The 23419-nt window shown below is 41.1% G+C and overlaps 1 protein-coding gene across 1 annotated transcript in view; it reads right to left on the bottom strand.

Annotated features, from left to right (window-relative positions):
* The window catches only part of Wdfy2 (WD repeat and FYVE domain containing 2), a 136198-nt gene that overhangs the window by 74663 nt on the left and 38116 nt on the right, over positions 1-23419 (bottom strand). The window contains exon 2 of the mRNA XM_075948972.1: positions 10879-10946. Within this exon, the coding sequence (XP_075805087.1) occupies positions 10879-10946 (68 nt within the window). The remainder of the gene's footprint in view (positions 1-10878; positions 10947-23419) is intronic.

The raw sequence follows: 23419 nt of genomic DNA, 5'->3' as shown, positions 1-23419 counted from the left end.
ACTCAATACCTACGTCACGCTGCCCAGGAGCTTCTGCTGCCTGTTCTGCACAACACAGGAGCTATAAATCCCCATTCAGTTATGGCCACTCCTTGCCTTTTCTGGGTAGCCATGTGTCAAGTACGATGAACAGGCAAGACCAGAGGAAAAAACTGGTTATTTCGGGCTGGAGAGATGGCTCAGTGGTTAAGGGCATTGCCTGCTCTTCCAAAGGTCCTGAGTTCAATTCCCAGCAACCACATGGTGGCTCACAGCCATCTGTAAAGAGGTGTGGCGCCCTCTTCTGGCCTTCAGGCACATACACAGACAGACTATTGTATACATAATAAATAAATAAATATTTAAAAAAAAACTGGTTATTTCACTTAAAGTCATGGGGGAAGAAAAAAATCAAAACTTTTCCTTTTTTCGCCCCATGCTCCTAAAACATGATTCCTACCACAGCTTAACAGTTCACGTTAGCAGGGTGAGGCAGCTAAAATGGCAGGCCTATACCCTATAATTTTGTCTGCTAGAACCAAAACAGGTAAAGCACAGAATCCCCAAAAGTTTCTTCTTCATAGAAAATGGGTTGAAAAATCAGGTCAGCTTTGTAGCTACCACCTACTTAACAGAAAATTCTGGAGTCATCGACAGCCTCAAAGATAATTTGAAAAACAACCAAAACCACCATATCCTTAATAATGCATATTTTGGCCTTTCAGCCCATCTTTATTTGTGACACCCCCTGACTGACCAGCAGAACCACTCTCCACAAGGGACTCCAGTGGCCACACCAGGCTGGGACTCAGGGCGGCAACCTTTATTACCCTTCCTGTCCTCCGTTCTCGTCTCTCCACACATTCTCTCAGTCCTGCTGCAGCCTGCCCACAGAAGCCCATGTGTCCAGCTCTCCTCCTTCCCCTAGATCCAGACCCAGGGCCCCCTAGTTCTTTCCTGTCACCCCTTCCAGTCTTTCCTTCTATCCCATCTCCAGTCCTCTGTGACAATCGGTCACCCACAGACACATTCTCTATCAGGATCTCCACAGGCACACTAGGATAAGATCCAGAGTGGACAACAGCAACCAAGGAACAGAACCCCACCCATCAGAGGAGACAGCAGATATCTATGCCAAGAACATCATGACTTCAAACATCATAGTGTGAAGGCACAATTTAACAAAGAAATAAAATCATTAAGGAAACCCAAACTGAAGATTAAAACTTTTGGAAGTGAAACAAAAATCTCAGAGGTAAGTCTCAACAAGTGATTACAAGACACTGAAGAGGCAACTTCATGTCTTGAAAACAAGGTAAAAGAAATGGATAGCTCAGAAAGAAAATGTTAAATTCTCCCCAGCCCCCGCCCAAAATATCTAGACACAAAACATATAGGAAATTAGGGACACTATAGAAAGACCATGGATACAGAAGAAGAGGAAGAAACACAAGTCAAAAGCAAAGGAAATGGTTTTTGTTTTTTTTTTTAAATCATAGACTTAACAGCTAACATCCACATATAAGTTGTTACGTCAATGATATCAGGCTACTATCTATAGAACCAATGATAGGAAGAGTAAGGAACTAGAAGGTACTTATAGGTCTCATTAGGAAAGAGAAATAGAATAGCTATGGATGGAGGGAGGGGCTGGAACCAGAAGATCAAGTAAGAAAGAGAAGCAGGGGTTGAAAAGGGGAATATAGGGAGAGACAGCTAAAAGTAAGAACCATTTGAGGGGTAGATTATATAGTAGAATGTTCCTAAAATATATACATATATGAAGGCAATCTAAATGAAATCGTCAAATAATTGGAAGACTCAGTCCCAAATGGCCATCTCATATAACCAAATGAAGCTTCCAGGTTGGGGATTGGGTTACATCTAATTGAGTGTTGGCCGAAAGGGTCCCAAGGGGATCCCCAAACAACCCATGCTGTTGCCAAGAGAAATAGGGTGCTCTCCACAAACAGACAGCAAGGCCCAACTGCTAAACATAATACCTACACAACTCATTTAACATGGAGAAGTCAAGCCGGTGCCTACACAGAGCCTTTACTCCTATGTTTTAGCATATTTCATACAGTTAGGTACTTGGCGTGCTACCAAAATAAAACCTTAAACACCAAGCCAGCCACAAACCTTTTGTTCTACAATGGTGTCCTGCCTGCAAGATACACTGGGGCAATGGTGACACAAACCTTATGGAAACCAATCAATATCTGATTTGACTTTAAGGACCGCTACATGAGATAGAACCCATACCCAACCCTGCTTGAGCAATCAAGAACCAGAGACTAGACAGTCTAGGGTAAAATCAATACTACTGGTCTTAAAAAAAAAAAAAAAGTGACTCAGGCTCCAAAACCACAGAGAAACCCTGTCTCGAAAAAAAAAAAAGTGACTCCTAATGACATTGTGCTATACTCTAGATCAGTGCCTTTCTCAGCATCATCAGAAAAGCTTCCTTCTACAGCAGATGGGAACAATAGAGAAACCAGCAGTCAGACATTATGCAGACATTATGCAGACACCCACCCCTAAATGGGATGGCTCCATCAAATCCCTCCACTCAAAGTTCAGAGAACCCTGATGAACTGCAGGCAGAAAGAGTGTAAGAGCCAGAAGGGATGGAGGACTCCAAGAAAACAAGGCTCTCTAAATCTCAGAGTTCCTATGAACTCAGAGACCAGAGCATCATGCACACGTCCTGCATGGATCTGTACCAAGCCCTCCATGTACATATTATGGCTTCCACTTTGGTGTTTTTATTCTTGAGTGTGTTGACAACTAGGTTTCTGAACCTTGTTCCATCTCTTGGGCTCTTTTTCTTCTGTTTGTTTGTCTTGACCAACTCTGGTGTGATAATTACTATATTATATTATATTTTATTGTTTTATTATTATCACTTAGAAACCTGTTCTTTTCTAATGAGAGACAGAAAGGGAGTAGATCCAGATGGGAGAGGAGATGGGGAAAAACTGGGAGGAGCAGAGGGAGGGTAAACTGTAATAGACAATATTATGTGAGAAAAGAATCTATTTTCAATAAAAGAACAAAAATAGAAGAAAAGTACCCTAATCCAAAGTAAGAGGTGGCTATCAAGGTACAAAAATCATATAGAAGGCCGGGCGGTGGTGGCGCACGCCTTTAATCCCAGCACTCGGGAGGCAGAGGCAGGCGGATCTCTGGGAATTCGAGGCCAGCCTGGTCTACAAGAACTAGTTCCGGGATGGGCACCAAAGCTACAGAGAAGCCCTGTCTTGAAAAACCAAAAAACAAACAAACAAACAAACTTCTCCATAGTGCATAATAATAATAGAAACACTACATGTACAGAACAAAGAAAGGATATTAAAAGCTACATGGAGTTAAAAAACAAATCACATATAAAGGCAGGTCCACTGGAATAACCCCTGACTTTTCAATGGAGACTCTAAAAAACAGAAAGGCCTATACAAGTGTTCTACAAACTCTAAGAGACAGCAGAAGGAGCCCAGACTATTATACCAAGGAAAACTCTCAATCACAAGAGAGAGAGGGAAATGAAAACACTCCATGATAAAAACCACATTTAACAAATTTCTGTAAACCAATCCAGCTCTATAGAAGTCAATAAAAGAAAGCTTCATGCTGAGGAGAAGGTTAATTACACCAAAGAAGACACAAGGAATAAATAATCTCAGAACAGAACATCAAGGGAGGTTGGGGGAAGGACACATACCACCACCACATCAAAATAACAGAAATCAATAACACTGATGACTCTCAATATTAGTGCCCTCAATTTCTCCAATAAAAAGACACAGAATAACAAATTGGATTAGAAAACAATTGATTTTTCTGTTGCACCCAAGAAACCCACTTCACCATCAAAGACAGACAGCACCCTAACGTAAAGGAAAGAAAGGGTATTCCAAGCAACTGGAACCAAGCGCAAGCAGCTGTAGCTATTTTAATATCTGACAAAGTAAAAGTCAAACCAAAAGTAATCAGAACAGATAAGGAAGGACACTACATACTCATTAAAGAAAAAATCCACCGAGAGGGCATTACAAGTCTAAATATTTATGTGCCAAGCCATAGCACCCAAGTTCATTAAAGAAACACTACTAAGCCGGGCGGTGGTGGCGCACGCCTTTAATCCCAGCACTCGGGAGGCAGAGGCAGGTGGATCTCTGTGAGTTCAAGACCAGCCTGGTCTACAAGAGCTAGTTCCAGGACAGGCTCCAAAACCACAGAGAAACCCTGTCTCGAAAAACCAAAAAAAAAAAAAAAAAAAGAAACACTACTACAGCTAAAAATCACATATTAACCCTAACACAATGATATTGGGTGACTTCAATACCCTGCTCCCGCCAATAGGCAGACCATACAAACAAAAACTAAACAGAGAAATGTTGGGTTTAAATAGCATCATAAATCAAAAACCTAACAGACATCTACAGAACATTCTCCCCAAATGCTAAACAAAATTCTTTATTCTTAGCAGCTTGTGAAACTTTCTCCAAAACTGACATATTAGGAAACAAACAAGCCCCAACCAACAGAAGAAAAGTGAAATAGCGCCCTGAATCCTATATGAATACCCTTGAGTAAAGCTGGATACCAACCACACTAGAAATAGCAGAAAGTATACAAATTCATGGGAAATGAACAACTCACTAGAAAATTAAAAATGGGCCAAGACAGAAATCAGGAAGGAAATATGAAACTCTTCAGAACTGAATGAAATGAAAACACAACATACCCAAACCTATGGGGCACAATGAGGGTTGTTGTAAGGGGCAAGTTCATAGCATAATTTCAAAAGTTTATAACACCAAAAAAACTGCAGAATCTCATATCAGCAACTTAGCTTCACACCTGGAAGTTCTAGAACAAAGAGAAGGAATAACACCCAAAAGAAGTAGATGACAAGAAATAATGAAACTGGGGACTGAAATCAATGAAATTAAAACAGAAAACAAAATAAAAGAGTCAGTGAAATGAAGAGTGGCTCTTTGAGAAAGCAACAAGATTGACAAATGTTTAGGCAATTCACCTGAAGGAGAGAGAAGATCTAAGTTAATAAAATTAGAGATAAAAACAGAGACACGGAAACAAAATCAAGAAAATTAGAAAAATAATAAGGATATATTTTAAAAACTTGTATTTCTCCAAATTTGAAAACTCTAGGCAGTTTGGATGCTCACCTTACTAGACCTGGATGGAGGTGGGCGGTCCTTGGGCTTCCCACAGGGCAGGGAACCCTGATTGCTCTTTGGGCCAACGAGGGAGGGGGACTTGATTGGGGGAGGGAGAGGGAAATGGGAGGCGGTGGCGGGGAAGAGACAGAAATCTTTAATAAATAAATAAATAAATTTAAAAAAAAACAAAACATGGATGAGTTTCTCTACATATACAATCTAGCAAAGTTAAATCAAGATGAAATAATTTAAATAGGCCTATCAATCCTAATAAAATCAAAGTAGTAATTAAAAATCTGCCAGCCAAATAAAAGCCCAGGACTAGATGGATTCAGCACAGAATTCTACCAGACCTTCAAAGAAGAATTAGCACTAATATTCCAATTATCCCACAAAATAGAAGCTTCAGGAACATTTTCAATTTAACAAACCCACTATTACCCTGATACCTGAACCATATAAAGACCCAACAAAAAAAGAAAATTACAAGCCAGTTTCCCTTATGTGAATATAGAAATAAAAATTATTAATAGAATTATTTGCAAACCCAATTTAAGAACACATCATTAAGATCATCCATTATGAACAACTTGGCTTCAATCCAGAGATACAGGAATGGCTCAACATACAAATATCAATAAACATAATTTATCACCCAGATAGACTCAAAGAAAACCACATAATCATCACATTCATTGCAAAGAGTGCCTTTGACAAAATCTAACATCCCTTCATGATAAAAGTCCTGGAGAAACTAGGAATACAAGAGACATACAGAAGGATATTTACAGCAAGCCCACAACCAACATCCTCTTAAATGGAGAGAAGCTCAGAGTTTTTCCACTAAAATCTGGAACAAGACAAGGTTGTCTACTCTTTCCATACCTAGTCAACATGGTACTGAGCTAGAGCAATAAGACAACTGAAGGAGATCAAAGGGATACAAATAGGAAAAGAAGAAGTCAAAGTGTCTTTATTTGCAGATGATACAATTTTATTCAAAAAAGACGCTAAGCATTCCTCCAGGAAACTTCTACATCCGATTAACACTTTCAACAAAGTATCAGGATAGAAAATTAACACATAAAAATCAGTATCCTTCCTTGACACAAATGAAAAGCACTCTGAGGAACAAACCAAGGAAATAGTAACTTTCATAATAGCTGCATATATGTGGGTATCTCTAACCAAGCAAATCAAAGACTCGCATAATAAAAAGACACTGAAGAAATTGAGTAAGACACCAAAAGATGCTCATGGATTAGTAGGACTAATCCTTTAAAAATGACAACCCTACCAAATGTAATATACAAATTCAATGCAATTCCTAACAAAATTCCATCATAATTCTTCACAGAAATTGAAAAGACAATCTTCAACTTCATATAGAAAACACATACACACACAAAAAAAGAAAAAAATGATAGCTAAAATAATCTCAAATAATAAAATAACTGCTGGAGGTGTCATCATTCCTGATTTCTAGATGTACTATAAAGCTATAGTAATAAAAAATAGCATTGTATTGACATAAACACATTGATCAATAGAACTGATCAATGTGTTTATATCAATACAATGACATAAAATGACACGTATATGAGCATCTGATTTTTTGACAAAGAAGACAGAAGTACACACTGGAGAAAAGACAGCATCTTCAACAAATGGTGCTAGGTAGTCAAGCTGGGTGGCTGCATGTGGAAGAATGCAAACAGATTCATATTTATCACCCACAACAAAACTCAACCCCCAAATCAAGGATATGACCATAACATAGATACCCTGAATCTGGTAAAAAGAGAAAGTGGGGAACAGGCTTGACCTCATTATTATCACAGCGATGGACTTTCTGATCAGAACATCAATACTGTAGGCATTAGATAAGCAATTAATTATTGATATCTCATGAAACTGAAAGGTTCTGTATGGCATAGGACACCATCATTTGGACAAAGCAACAGGCTAGAGTGGAAACCGAATAGGTTCTATATGCCAAAGAACACCATCATTTGGCAAAGCAGCAAGCTACCAATTATACATCTGATAGCAGGCTATTATCTAAACTATATAAAGAATTTAAAACAACTGGATATCAAGAAAACAATGCAATATAAAAATGGGGGACAGAACTGTTTTTGTTAAGGTTCCTCTTGCTGTGATGAAACACCATGACCACAGCAATTTTCACAAAGGAAAACATTTAATTGGGGCTGGCTTACAGATTTAGGTTTAGTCAGTTGTCATCATGGCAGGAAGCATGAGCATGCAGGCAGACATGGTGCTGGAGAGGAAGCAGAGAGTTCTATAAAGAGAGTAAACCACTGTGCCTGGCCTGAGATTCTCCAGTGACACATTTCCTACAACAAGGCCACACCCCCAAATAGTGCCACTCTCCCTTTTGGGCCTATGGAGACTGTCACAAGAACTAAGCACAGTTCTCAAAAGACGAAATGCAAGTGACTGAGAGACACTTAAAGTAATGTAAGACATTATGTATGTATGTACTCATCTTCAGCCATCAGAGAAAGGCAAATTAAAACTATTTTGACATTTCATCTTACCCCAGTCAGAATGGTCAAAATAAATAAAACAAATGACAGTTCATGCTGGAAAGGATTTGGGGGAAGGAGAACACTTATTCATTGCTAGTAAGAATGGAAATTTGTACAACCACTGTGAAAACCATTGTGGAAGTACCTTAAAAAGCTGAAAATCACCCTTCCAGCTATCCCACTCTTGGACATATACCTAAAGGTCTCTACTTCTACTTCTGAGATATTTGCTCATTCATGTTCATTGCTGCTATATTCATAATAGCCAGAAATTGAAAACGGCTAGATGTCCATCAACTGACAAACAAATGTGGTGCGCTTATACAGTAGAATATTATTTAACTGCTAGGAAAAAATAACATTTGTAAATAAATGGATGCAGGCAGAAACAATCTTCCTGAGTGAGGTAACCTAGATCCCCCCCCCCAAAAAAACGTATATTGCATTATTTCTTTTATATATAATATTAGCCTTTAACCTGCAGATAAGTGTTTCAATCCAAATAACCACAAATGTTAGGCACCTAGTAAAGCACTGAGGAGGAACAGAAGCAGAACTTTCAGTGAAGGGAAAACTAGGGTTATATAAAGATACAGGAGAAACTAGAAAAGAAGGACTAAGTGGAGAACAGGATGGGAGAGCAGGGTAAAGAAAGGAATGTGGTGAAGGACAACTCACAATAAACGTCTTTTAAACCCATATGGAAACCTATAACCATAGAAGCTTCCTAAAATATATACATGAATGGAAAATTCAAATGGAGTCATTTATAATGGAGAAGACAATTGTCTTAGCTAGACATTTTATGTCACTAAGTAAAACTTCACATGCCAGGGCTCTTGTTCAGCTATTGCCCAAAATGGTTCCATGAATCCCACCCCTTACATCACAGGCTACTACCAGGTCTACTGGTTGCTCTTCACAACCTGATGGTAAGGCCTATTGCTATTGACAACACTTAAATCACAAAACATAGAGAAGCTGAGGTGTTATCAGCTAGAAGCTTTCCCCATACTGACTTGTACTCCCGGTACTAAAAGGCACTCTGCACACTACCAGAGGAGAAAAGTCATTGTCAATACCACTGACTATCATAGCAACAAGCCTGTAGCATATACTGGTTCAACCATGGCATGAATGTTATGAAAGTAACCAACAACTTTTAAAAATTGGATTTAAGGCCCATTTGAGAGGTGGAACCCATATCTAACCCTGCTAATGTGGCCAAATACCTGAGACTGGATAAGTCATGGGCCCAAGGGAAATCCCACTACTACTATTCCGATAAGGGAACATAACGTAATACCTCCAAATGACATATTGGCATAGCCATAGAAGCTTTTTCTTGCAGTCAATGGTAACTAACAAAGAGATCTACAGCTGTACAATATGCCTACCACGAGAGACTCTGGATCACTCAGTCCTAATGGGGATGTATTCATCAAACCCCTACCCTCAAATCTCAGGGACCTATGCAGAAAAGGAGGTGGAAAGAGTATGAGAGACAGGTAATGGGTGACCCCAAAGAAACAGTGTCTTGCAGACATAAGAGGACTAATTCGCATAGGAACTCAAAGAGACTGTGGTAGCACAAACAAGCCCTGCACAGTCAAGCCAGCCAAATCCCAGAAAGCAAGTAGACACAAAAACCTACCACTAACTAGGAAGCTATTTACAATTGATACCTGCAAGGAAAAGGAAATCGGGGTTCCCCCCTCCAATTGATTTGTCACTGTCTGTATCAACCATACTTCTAGGGCAGGCCCATTTCCAGGAGTAGTTGGCCAACACAACGAACTCCATGAGTTTAGTTTTGAATGGGTAGGTGGGGGGGGGGCTCTTTGTTTTGCTTTGACATATGGGATCTTAGTGATTTTTGTTTGTTTTGATTTTCATTTTGGGGGGTTGTTTTCATTTGGTTTCTTGAAACAAAGAGGACAAGAATTTGGATGGGTAAGGAAATGGGGAGGATCTAGGATGAGTTATAGGGAACACAATCAAAATACACTGTATAAAAACTATAAAAAATAAATCATTTACTCATGAATAGGCAAAATATTATAGTATTCCTCTGTCAGAGGCATAAATAAATCACCTAGAACCTACTTTGGCTTGGCATAGTGTCATATACTTCTGAAGCTGGGATACTTCTGATGGGACGAGACCTACACCACAAGCAGTCAAAGAGCGTATGAGCCCTAACAAGTCAGGGAGATTTTTCTACAATGCCAATTTTAATTAAGATTTAAATGGACACTGGGCATGGTTACACAGGTCTTTAATCCCAGTACTCCAGTCCCCGACAATGGAGATATAGTGGAAGACAAAAGCAAAAGGCCAACCTGGTCTACATAGCAAGTTCCAGATCAGACAAGGTGTACGGTAAGACCCAATCTTAACAAAAAAGAAAAGAAAAAAAATGTTTACCGTATAAAATCAAACAATTATTTTACACCAAAAACAAACAATAGAATAAATAACCTCGTTAATTTTTGTTCCTTCCTTCCTTTTTTTTTTTTTTTTTTTTTTTGCTTTTTTGAGACACGGTTTCTCTGTGTTGCAGCTCCGGCTGTCCTGGAACTTGCTCTGCAGACCAGGCTGGCCTTGAACTCATAGAGATCCACCTGCCTCTGCCTCTCAAGTGCTGGGACTAAAGACATGTGCCACCACTGCCTGGCATATCGCACTAATTTTAAAGAATAAAATTTCTAGACTAAAAATAATGTTTTAACTTGACAGGTCAGTTTTTCAGCTGAAGAGGAACTTGTATTAGAATCTAGGAAATTCTTTCTTCACCCACCTCTTCGCTCCTGTCCTCTCCTCCCCTTTCAGATCTGTGATCTCCCAGAGTGGAAAACTGGTTGCTGCCATCGATTGAGTCCACTATTGCTTGATGGTTTATGCCAATGATGTAAACTAGTAAATTCTTGAACCAATTAGTAGTACAAGGACATATTTCTCCAGAAATATTTTGGTAAAAACAGATTCACTTCCAATTAGAATGTTTCAATTCTTGAGAATGGAATACTCAATGCTGAGTGTCTTGAATTTTGAATAAATGGTTTAACAACTCGAGATAAAAATACAAAAAGGTAAACAGGGAAGGAAGAGCCACTGGGATAGAATCTGTGTTCTCAGGAAACCAAGATACTTACAAGGCATTGCATGGTATATGCTTGGCCAGTACTGTCCACTGTCCCTCTTTAACCAAACACGAACTGTCCTACAACAGAAGAAAATGGATACATGAAATCACAGCCTTTGGAGACATGCAAAGACAGTAATACACAGAAATCAAACCTTTCAATATTATATATGTACAGATTCATGGCAGGTATAATAGAGATGCGTACTACATGAGTCTATCCAATAATCTTATATTCCTTACAGTTTAAAAAAAAATTCACTTTACTGTTTTGTCTTTCCAGGTGTCTGGCTTTCCACAAGTGAGCTGAAAGCATCCACTGTTTTAGGAAACCACAGGTCATTACTACTGCACCACAGAGAAACTGCTCTGTGTAAAGTGCAGAGATCACATAAAATAATATGTAACATATAACAGGAAAGGGACAAAACAATTAAGTTCATGCCTTGTAAGCCAGGCTTTTATCTCAAGAAACAGTTTTTCCAGGTACACATGCATGGACACACACGCACACACACATGCACACACACATAAATAAAATAAATAAATAAAACCCCCTTTAAATTAAAGAATCAGTACAGGAGTGATATCCTAGAAGATATTGAGGTGAAACACTGAAAAATCAGTCTCTCTACCAAATCAACTACCGAGCTGACAAGAACTGCTAAAATCAATTACTTCGAATTCTGAGGTCTACTAAATAACGTTTTCATCACCTGGAGAAGGAACCTGAACTAGGAACAAAAGGGGGGAGGGGCATGGCACTGAATTCCAGCATTCAGTATCTTCCACCATCCAGGCTCCATATGGCAGGTAGCCATGGAAGCTGCTGGAGCGAGAGTGGAGACAAGTCCTTGACAATGTGGTGACCTGTGTTCTGATTTCCCTGAGTGTCCAGTGAGTGACCACAACAGAGGCTGACCATTGTCTCAACCCTCTTAGGGCTGAAGGACATCCTTACAGAAATGAATGACAGAAACATTCCTTTTCCTATTGGACCCAGACTGTTGGCTGACCTCAGAGACGGCGGAAAAGAGTTTTCAAAGATTATACACAGGGAATACAGTTCTTGTAGAAATCACAAAATAAGTAAGACAGCTACGTTGCAGAGAATCTGACTCCCAGGGTTACTGCATTCTTACCCGCTCTCAACAGGAAACTGTGAAGTATACAATGAAATAGAAAGCACGGATCATCTCAAGGGGAGAACAAAATTGACAAAAATTAACCAGGAAGAAGTCCAAGCACTGGGCTTACTGGCAGACCGCCTAAGAACTCACAGACGACAAAACAAAACCAGTATGAATGTATGATTGGACTGAAAGTATTACTTCTGATGGATATTCTATAAGGAAATTGGGCTGAAATATTGCAGAGCACGGTAGCTGAAACCAAACTGCTAGAGAAACAAGAAAGACCAGGAAAGACCTGCAGGAGGTCTGAGCAGACAAAAGAGAAGAGGCAAGCCTGAAGCCAGGACAACTGAGCCCGGATGAGAGGCTGCCACAGAAAAGAATAACTGACAGAAACAAAATAAGCAACAACAAAGCCACAGCTTAGGGGAGCTGGGCAGCACGGTTTAGGTTAGCAGCACACAAACATGGGAGTCCTGCAAGAAGAGAAAGGTAGAGAAAAGCACTTCAGGAAAAACAGATAGAAATTTACCAAATTTGGTGAAAGACATACACATCCAAGAACCTCAAAGAACTCCAAGAAGATAGATTATACCAGATTTAACACAGAGATTAAAATCAAATCATCAAACACCAAGGAGAAAAAAATCTTAAAGGCAGAGAAAGAAAACAACTCATTCCATTCAATAGGGCATCAATAACCAACTTCTCACAGACTGGAGGACAGAAAGAGGGGAGGTGCTTAATGAAACAACTATCAACCAAAACTATCTGCTGACCTGCCCTGCAAAAATGAAAGTCTAAGTGGACATCCAGACCAAGGCTTCTCCAAGCCCTAATTGAAGTGTCCATTTGCAGTGGATGGTGATTAACACAGAGACCCAAAGCTGACGGAAGTGTAGAGTAAGTGACTACTTAGCCCCAGTGGGAATTTATATACTTCACACACACAAACATCCCAAGGCTAAGGGATCGTTGCAGAAAAGGCAACAAAGTGTAAGAGCCAGGAGACGTGGGTGACTCCAGAGGAGCATCTTCAGGACACAGCAGAACAGCTGCACCGTCAACTCCCAGCAACTGTGACAGCGAGCACAAAACCTGTGCCAGATCAAGGCAGACCAAACGCCAACCTGGAGGGAGGGCTTGGAATACAAGTCCACCCCAGCAGTGACGCAAATGGTGACGCAACTGTTAGGTACTGGGAGGGAGGAGACAGTTTTCTAAGAGTACATCTCCTGATGAGCTGATCATGCTCCAGCGGAAGACCTCATAGCAAGGATATCTGGGCAGCACAAACTGGTCTTCAATGGATTTGTTTTTCTTTGTTTAAAAAGACGGGGGAGGGGGGCACAAAGGTCAGTGGGTAGACAAAGTGGAGTGGATCTGGAAAGAGGTAGGGGAGCAGGACAAGTATGATCAAACCACACTGTACAAAACCAAAAACCCTCAAAGTACTAATAAAATAAACTTAAAACCCAACCCATCCCATAAATGAAGAAAAAAATCACCAAAGCTAGGCAAACACATTATTAAAAAAAATCTCAAGTTCATATTTCTTATGAATATAGATGCCAAGATTCTCAATAAAACACTGGCAAATCAAACTCAACAGCACAACAGAAGGATCGTACATCATGATCAGTTGGGACTTATTCCAAGATCCAAGGGTCATTTAGAGTAAGAAAATCAACCCATATAACACAGTTTATCAGTAAAGTAGAGCATCTCTGATCATCTAACTCAGTGGTTCTCAACCTTCTTAATGCTGTGACTCTTTAATATAGTTCCTCATGTTGTGGTGACCCCTGCAACCAAAAAATTATTTTCATTGCTACTTCATAGCTGTAATTTTGCTACCATTGTGAACTGTGATATAAATATCTGTGTTTTCCAACGGTCTTGGTTGACTCCCAGGGGGTCTCTACCCACAGGTTGAAAGTAGCTGATCTAACTGGAATGCATTTAACACAATTCAATTTTTCATGACAAAAGAGTACACCTCAAGTGGAAGGAGTCTTCCTTAACTTAATGTAGGGCATCTACTAGCTACTTTCCTGTCCCTACAAACCAAATACTTAAAGAAGCAGCTAAAGGGTGGTTTTATCTTGGCTTACAGTCTGAAGACACGGTGAGTGGTCACCTGAGAACAAAGCACAGAACAGAGAGACAAATGCTGGTAAGCAGCCGGTTTTCTCCTCCTTCGGTTTAATCCAACTCAGAACCCCATCTACAAGATGTAAGTACTCACATTCAAGGCAAGTCTTTCTCTCTGAAATTCTCTTTGTAAATGCTGGTACAAACATGCCCAACGTCTCCTAGGTGATTCCAAATCCAGCCAAGCAGACAATGAAGATGAGCCACACTAGGCATTCATGGAAAATTCACACTCAGAGCATCCTCACTGGTTACAGAAAGCTCCCCCTAAAAATTAGGAAGAAGGAAGGTATGCTCCCCTTTTTTGAGCCACTGCCAGCACAACCTGGATAACTAGTCAAATAAATAAAAGACGTGATGGTTAGTCTTCACTGTCAAGGTGACTGGCACCACCACAAGGGCTCAGGTCCTACCCTGAATAAAAGCAGAACATAATATTCATCTCTGTTTCCTAGCTGCAGGCACAGTGTGACCAGCTACCTCATATCCCTTGCTTCCCTGGGGATGGTGGTGGAGGGAGGAAGGGAAGCAAAGAAGACAGGAAAATAACTATAACTCAGAGACAGGGTTAAGCCAGTAGAGGGCAGTGTGCTGGGAAAGGAAACTGGGCCCCTGCTGACTGCCCTGCCCTCTTTCCTGGTGGGGGGCCAGTAGGGGAAAGCTGCATGCATTCACAGGGATAGCTGGCAGAGGCAGAACTACAGTAAAGGGAGGTAAGGACTAAAGACTATGAGAGCATACGGGGGTACTGAGGACAGCCGATGGACAAACAGGGAGACTGCCCTAGGGAGCTGCATGGTGAGAAAAGGAGCAGCCAGAAGGGCATGGAGGGCTATAGAGGCCACTTAGAATAAGGAGCTAGAGACAGAACCCCATTTGTTTGTTTGCGGGAAGCAGGGAAGGTCCTGATTGCTCTAAAGTAATTGGTTTGCTTTCTCCTCAGAGGTAATTTATTCTGAGCCAATTATGACAGGCCATGGTCTGGAAACAGGAATTGGGTTATATCAAATAGTGTGTTCTACACTGACAGTAAATACATGTGCTTTTATTAGTAACAGAGCAAAACAAAGCCAGACCAAATCAATTCACTGGTTGGGACCAAGAATGATGACATTCTTAGTTTACTGGTGGAAGCCAGTGCTCTGCTAAGAAGCTGCTTAAATAGGAAAAGTGAGGAGTAGACAGGGACAAGAGATGGTAAAAATACATTATGCACATGCATGAAAATGATACAATGATGCCTAATAATTATAATTAACATATGCTAATAAATGCATAAAAAATTACATGTCAAAGGTTTAAGTGGTAGTCAAAAGGATGTCAGGCCAGACACAGAGTGGGCAATAAAAGACTTTCAAAGAGACTGGAAAATAGCCCCAGAAAACTGGCTCCAGATATGCAACATTCTGTCAACAATTGCAAAAGGTTACTCAGTGATTCAGTCTCTAACACAAACCTGGCTTTATACCCACCCCCATAAACTTCAATTTATACTAGCCCCCCCCCAAAAAAGACAAGATGTCTGGGGGACTCTGCTGAGTGGTAGAGCACTGCTTATCATGTACAACATATCTCCAGCACAGTGGGGGTTAATGACCTAAGACAACCTGAGACAGCTGAGAAACTCCCAACTCAACATAAGGATAAGAACACCTGCCTGACCGGAAAACAACATACAGAACATCTGCTGAACTCATTCAGCCCTGAGCCTGTAAGGGGCACATCCACTGATAAAATTTCCCTCCACTGATAAAACTTCCCTCCACTGATAAAACTTCTCTCCCCAAAGGTCCCCTGACTTCCCGATAAAGCCCCAAGTCCCCTGCGCCTGGGTGCAATGACTCCACTGCCAGGGAGAGATTGGGGTCCTTCCATCGTCCTGCTTCTGCTGAGGTTGGTTTATTATTTTATTTCCACATGGCCTTGATCAATCCTGACCTAGCACTGAGCGAGTGGGTGATGGTACAAGGGGTAGGGAGAGAGCATGCCAAGGGTCTAAAACCACAAGGACAGATTTTTAGTGGTTGAGAAATGTGTCAGGCTCTGGTGCCGACTGACTGTGGCTATCTGAGAACAGTGGGACCTTTCATTATTAGCAAGTGGTTTTTGTTTGTTTGTTTGTTTTTTGTGGAAAGCAGTGTTTACGTTGGAACACACTGAGTGTGGAAGAGTACACTCAGGGCTGCCATAGCAGGAACTGCCTGCCTGGGATTCAGTGTAAGGTGTGAACTAGGAGTCACAGCACACGGGAGCTGAGAGCAGTAAATGAGAAGAGAACGCTGAGCATAGCCCCTGAATAGCGCCAACAGCCAAGGGGCGTGGGAGAAAAACAAGTGCAGAGATCTCCCAGCTTAGGTCACTGAAAAGCAAAGGAACGGCCCTTTAGAGACAGAATGCGCCCTGATTTCATCTAGAAAGTAAGATCATTTTCATCTAAATACCTAAAAAACTACACTAAACTCACAGTGAACAAATACTATCATCAGAGCTCATTTTTCTGAGGAGAAAAGGGAGGGTTGGGGTGTCAACAAACATTGTATCACAGGTTGCTAAGCTACTAAAAAAAAAGACAATCCATATTGAAATCTAGGCTTTAAAAATGTGCCTGAGAATGAGGCAACCTTCATTAGTTACCATGGCAACAAGCTTCAATTCCCTGAGGACACTGTTTTTGCATCACTGAAGTAACTTGGGGTGAGGGGTATAGAGCAAATTCCACTGTGTGTGGTAAATCTGGGTTTCCAGGGAAAGCCTCGCCAACAGATTACTCGCTGCCGCGGTAACACACAGACAAGGAACAGGGCAGCCCTGGCAAGCTGTTAGTAGGAAGAGTTTGAGCAATGGGATGTTAGTAAGTGTCTTCTGGTAGTTTTTACAGTAATTGGTTTAATGGATAAAAAATGTTCCAAACGCAAAGACAACTGCAGAGATTCTGAGAAAGTGGATGTGAGAGATTAACCTAAAGGAAAAAGCTCTCGCTTGGATAATAGATTTCTGATGACTATGTTGTTCCTAATACTGCATTCAGCTCGCACAGTAAATAACCTAAATCTAATCTTCATTGATGCCCTACGTATTTTTGGTGCCCAGAAGCTGCCAGTGCATAACGACAATTAAAGCTGGGTGCCATCCAGTCCCTGGTCGCTTCTGCCTCAGAGTTCAATTCCTCAAATCAAGGACCCCACTGTTAAAGACCTACACTGCTCTGCTGACTCACAGACACTGGCCTTGTTCTTTGATGCAGCGCCTCTAAGCAGCGCCATCTGTCGGTAGCTGGAGAAGAGGTGTAGAGTGCCACAGCCCAGCTCCTTGAGTGGAAGGAATTACTGCTCAACAAACATTATCAGCCTTAAGGTGTGCATGTGACAGCCACCTTCCCTGGACATTTTACCACCGGAGGCCTGTCTCTTTTACTCCACAGTCTGGGAGAACCTTCACAGTTTACACTGGTTACAGAAATCACAAGAGGTATGACTTGTGGATAACTGTAAGTGGATAAAATGGAGCCTTAAAATGAAGATAAAGGGACCCATGTGACAAGTACACATAACGAAGATGCTGACCACAACTGCACTATCATCTGTCACCACCCATGTATGAAGTCCCAGGGATTAGGGTTCCTAGAGGAAATCTCACTCCATGCTGGGAATGCCGATGAACTCTAGCTCCAGTCCTGGTAACAGATCATGGTTAACACTGAGCACTTCTGAGTCTCCCTGCCACCTTGTTTGTAAACTCTAAGAGTGCTGTGGACAAAGTAGAGACAGACTAGGACCTTTTCTTCTCCCCAGTTTTAGGCAAAACTATAAGTAAACTCATTTTACTTATAGTTTTAATGTAAGCAAGTACTGGTACCCAGAGGCAGGTTTTCTGGCCAGGGTCTCTGGATAGCAGTCTGGGCCCTGGAGGAAGTCCCATGGGCTTCACTGAGTAGCTGTGGGAGTAAGCAGTACCTGTGTCTACAAACTGTCCTTGCTCTGTGGTCTGGCTTTTATGTGTTCTGCTCCCTCAAGCTGTGGCGAGCGTGTTGCAGTTTCTGTCCTTCACCACTGTGGGCATCTGGCTTCCCGACACCCTCCTGCTTGCGGTGTTTCTGCACAGCACTTCTCACTAAGGAAGAGCCCTCATGAGGCCTTTGGGACTCGTCAGACATGACAAAGCTCTAGGACCACCCTGTGCTGCGTCTTTATGAGGACACATGACATCAGCAGTCAGCACCAGTAAGCAAGGCTGTTCACCTGGGAGACAGGAGTCCTCCTGACAGCTGTGCAAATTTGAGTATTTTTATATTTTGTATTTTCTTTAGTATTTTTATATTAAACTCTTAAGAAGATCTCTGGGTTTACATGTTCTAATACTGATATTTTTATCACCTATGCTATTTAACAGAGGGGTTGCTTTCAAATGCTAAGGTGAATATATAAAGGAAAAAGAATAAAACATAAAAGAGAAAAATAAACATATTCTTGATAATAGAGGGTAGCAGAAGTGACGTGCTAGCGGGTCAGAGGCTGGCAGAGCCTGGTTGTCAGGAATGTCATCTGTTCTCATAGCAAAGAAACCATGAGTAGAAACCTTGAACCTAAGTGATTCGCTCATGCTTGTCAGCACTGCAGAAGGAAGAACCTGGATGTCACTGGAGGAATGGCCTATATTTAAATGTTGATCCTGGCTCCATCCACTGTGGGTAAATTCCTGTCACCTGTGACAGTGGCAGGCATAGAATGAAGGCTCCAGAGGAATGTCATATTAACACTGAGAAGCAAGAGAAGCCACTCTCAGAATGTCCTGACTGTCAGGACCCCAGATCAGCAAGTGGAAGCAATTGCTCTCTCCTGTCACCTAAGTCACAGAGGAGCTACAGGGAAGGAAAGGACAGTCTCTCTGTGATGATGAAGATGTTCTGGAAGTGAAGAGTGTTAATGTTCAATACTGGTTATATACGGAAAGTCACCTAAAATACACTTAAAATTGCAGCTAGCTATGCGTGGTAAAAAAGGAATGCGCAGTGGCACACAGCTGCAGTCCCTGCGCTCAGGAGCTAGAGTCAGGAGGATCACTGTGAGAGTCAGCTTGGTCTAGGTAACAAACTGCACCAGCTAGAGTTACACAGAAAGACCCTGTCTTTAAAAAAAAATCTAAACAAATAAATAAATACAACTCAGAATTTCTAAAATTGGCGTTTTCATAGGGCCATCAATAACACAGCAATTAGAATATAGCAGCAAGCGGAGTGACCCAAAGCCAGCCTAGCTGACAGTGTGATAATGGGATCCATCTGGACACTCCATTTCAGTGGCAGCATTTCAGCCCAACTGAAACTTGGGCTCAAAGAATCAGGCAGGATACCCTAAAAAGGAAGAATAAAAAGAGTTTCTGAACCATGTTTGCATCATGAGAGAAGTCTCCGGACAGCAGTAACAACTGAGGTACAGGAAGGAAGATGGAATCAAAGGACGAAGGAGCCAACATGGTTGCCACTGTTCCAGTCTGGAAGTTAGCTGACTACAACAGAATTACTCATATTTTAAAAACAAGAAAACATAAAAAAGCCTCACAAAATCCAACCACTCTTCCAAGAGAGAAAAATTAGTGTTGTGGCAGAGGAAGACCTTGACTAAACCATCAAAATGAAGGAATGTGTGTTTACAAAACAAGCAAAACAAAAAACACTGCCAACTTGCCCATATGTAACTTGCAGTTCCCAAACCGAGGTAATAGGTACACCTATTACCAATGTCTACCGCCCAGGTTTAGTTCCAAGACCCCCCCTGAACTCTGAAGGCCACTGGGCCTAGCACAGAAGCAAAGGTCAAGATGTACAGGTGGAGACCTCAAGGGTGGCACTCTGGAGAATGACAATAAATCCCACCCTGCAAAAATGTGACAGCAAAGGACATATGTCTGGATAAAAAGAAGATATCTAAACAAGGAGGCTATAAGGACAAAATCTAATTAGATCATCAAAAAAGTCTCCAGTGGTCCAATATTACACTGTCCTCAGACAACACAGCAATGAAAACAAACCAGGCCTCTAGAAACACCCACCTTCAAGGAAGCCCCCAAGAATGTCCCCAGACCAAAGAAAGCTAAACAAAAATGAATGAGTTATAATTAACAGCAGATAGGTGACATTAAATAGAAGATAATATTTATTTCAAAAATAAAACAAATCTTTAAAATATGAATAGGGTAAGTAAACAATATTTGAAAAGTGAAGGAAACTATAGCAGGGAACAGGCACCAGGCATGGTAATACATTCACCTGTAATCCCAGCATTTGAAAAGGACGGACAAAAATCAATGTCATTCACTTCTTGGAAAGTGGTTTTTGAGACAAGGCTACACATGGAGACCCTGTCTCAAAAAACACCTCCCCCCCCCCAAAAAAAATGCAACTTAAAATTATATAAGAATCTCTGAGGGCAAATGAAATTTTAGACATAATTCTTAGATTTTTTTTGTTAAAACTTTATTAGAAAGAGCTTGCAAATAAAAAGCCCACACACTGAAATCAACCCTAGTCTACATGAGTCCATAAACTACCACTGTTAGAATTGCTCCATTGATAAGATGGGCCTGAGTGGAGCAGAACTTGGGGCTGAGAGGCATTTTCTACTTACAAAACTGAATAAAGCAAGCAGAAAACAAAGACCACCATCCATCCTGCTTGTCCTCCTCTATTCTCTTAATCCTTTTACAATCACCTGAAATGAGCAAAGCAAAGGCACCCCCCCAAGGGCTGTGTGAAGGCACTGGAACCCTAGGGGACTTTAATGATTTGATGGAAGTTATGCAGCAGGTGGATGGGGCAAGGTCACATCCAGTCCCAGTCAGGCCATCATGGATACAATGCGACCCTTAATTAGACACTGCCCCAGACTGTGACATGATATTAAGACATTACTGTTACCTTAGTTCTTCTATATGACAGCGGTACAGAGAGAAGTTATCCTTTATTGATACATGTTGGGGTTATCAGATGAAATGTGTGTGCATACATCAGAGAATGAACCCAGGGAGAGCCCCAAGCACACCCAGCAGCGCTGAGCTACATCCCAGCCCTAGACTCTGTTTAAAGAGAACCCCACTCCTTCGCAGTGAGGGGTGGGGATAGCGGATGTAGGAACAGAGTGACAGAGAATGACAGTTGAAGCCAGTGAATGATTTTTCACTATATTTGTTTCTTGAATATGCTTGGAATTGTTCACACTAAATTGCTTTTAGATTATTTGAGTTCTTGATTTCTATCAACAACTATATATGCATATTCTACCAACAACAGCCTCCTCTGCGAGTGCAGAGATCATAGGAAAACTGCAGTGGATATTAATCTGAGAGATACTAAGCACTTGTCATCCATTAGTGATTTGAATTGGTTTAATACCCTCTATTAATATTAATAAATAGTTCACAGAAAAAAGTATCTTTTACTCTTAGGTAACAGGTTCTGAAGACTCTTGCATGGGTTATATTTTTAAAACTGGCCACTTAGTGCTATTTATCTAACAGATGTACCCAAATGTTAAGAAATTTGTACATAGTACCAAATCCTCCCACCAGAAAAAAAGATTTAAGTTGTCACATCAAAATCTCTGAATACATTTCTGAGACAGAAGCAAACAGTGGAGGGGGAGCAGAGCACAGTGGTACATGGGCTTCTCGTGAGCTGACCCAAGTGAAATGATTTCCGCAGTGCCTGGGGGGGTGGGGAGACACAACATACTTCTCCCAACAGAAAACCGCTATGACATAAAATAACTCCACATTAAATAATCTAATCATTTTAAACACGTGCCTGCTCTCTTTGAGGACAGAGAGACAAATACTGAGCTTTAGGTGGAGTCATGGAAGCCATTACAGCTCCGCCTTGTTCAGGAAGTAACCGAACAGGTAGAGAGAGGGCTGAGCAGTGGAGAGCATGAGGAGGGAGCTCAGATCCCAACACCCAAGTCACATGGATCACAAACACCTGCAACTCCAAGTCCAAGGTTTGCCTTCTGGTCTCTGGAGCACCTAAACACATTTATAAGTAAATAATTCTTTTTCTTCCTTTCTTTCTTTCTTTCTTTCTTTCTTTCTTTCTTTCTTTCTTTCTTCCTTCCTTCTTCTTCTTCTTTTTTTCTTTTTCTTTCTTTCTTTTGGTTTTTCAAGACAGAGTTTCTCTGTGTAACAGTCTTGGCTGGCCTGGAACTTGCTTTGCAGACCTGGCTGGCCTCAAACTCAAGAGATCTACTTGTCTCTGCCTCCTGAGTGCTGGAATTAAAGGCATGCACCACCACTGCCTGGCCATGTAAATATTTCTTAAAGTAACTAGAACTAAATATAATTCTGACAAATTTAATACAAATCTGATGTTCTGTACAAAGGAAGCATAAACCATGAAAATCGAAGGCAATGAACTACATTTTTACTCTGCCTAGTCAAATGAACATACAAGAGTGGCCACTGCCCACTAATAGTGTTGTTTGATATGAAGTGATGAATTAGAATGAATGTGTCAAAAAGAACAAAACTTCTGCCATCTTGGGAAATCAAATCAGGCATAGTAGAGCATACCTTTAATCTCAGCACTTGGGAGACAGAAGCAGGAGCATCTCAGGAGCTCAAGGTCAGCCTAGTCAACAGAGTTTCAGACAGCCAGGGCTACTCAGTGACCATTTCTCAAGAGGGAGTGAGGGGAGGGAGGAGAAGAGAGGGAAGAAGAGAGACCAAAGCATCAAAGCATATACATACCTCCCCATAAGAACCTCTTCCTGTGTTGCGGGGAGGGGGGTGGTGTTTGTGGTTTGGGGGGGGGTGTTGCTGTTGTTTTGTTTTTTGAGACAGGGTTTCTCTGTGTGGTCCTGGCTATCCTGGAACCCACTCTGTAGACCAGACTGGCTTCAAACTCAGAGAGAGCCACCTGACTCTGCCTTCTGAGTGCTGGGAATAAAGGAATGAGCCACCACCTACCGGCCTTCCTGTGGGTTTTTAAAATAATGTCTGTTCATGATGTTGATACACTTCAGAGTCAAATCAGATTAGCTTTTCTTCACATTGAACCTTTCCTATAATTTCCAAAGAATTAGCATCAATATTCCCCGACATTTCAAATGCATAGTACAAAGATATGGAGATGGACCTAAAACAGTAAAAATTTCTCTATTATGTTGGCTGGAGAAGTAACTATTGGCAAAAATAATTGATTACTTCTTGATCTCCTTGGTTTCAAGTTTTACTTATCAAAAAACATAAAAGTAAACTGATTAAATGTGTCAAGAA

This window comes from Microtus pennsylvanicus, chromosome 15 (genome assembly GCF_037038515.1).
Source record: "Microtus pennsylvanicus isolate mMicPen1 chromosome 15, mMicPen1.hap1, whole genome shotgun sequence".
NCBI lineage: Eukaryota > Metazoa > Chordata > Mammalia > Rodentia > Cricetidae > Microtus > Microtus pennsylvanicus.
This window is presented reverse-complemented; position numbering and strand designations above follow the sequence as displayed.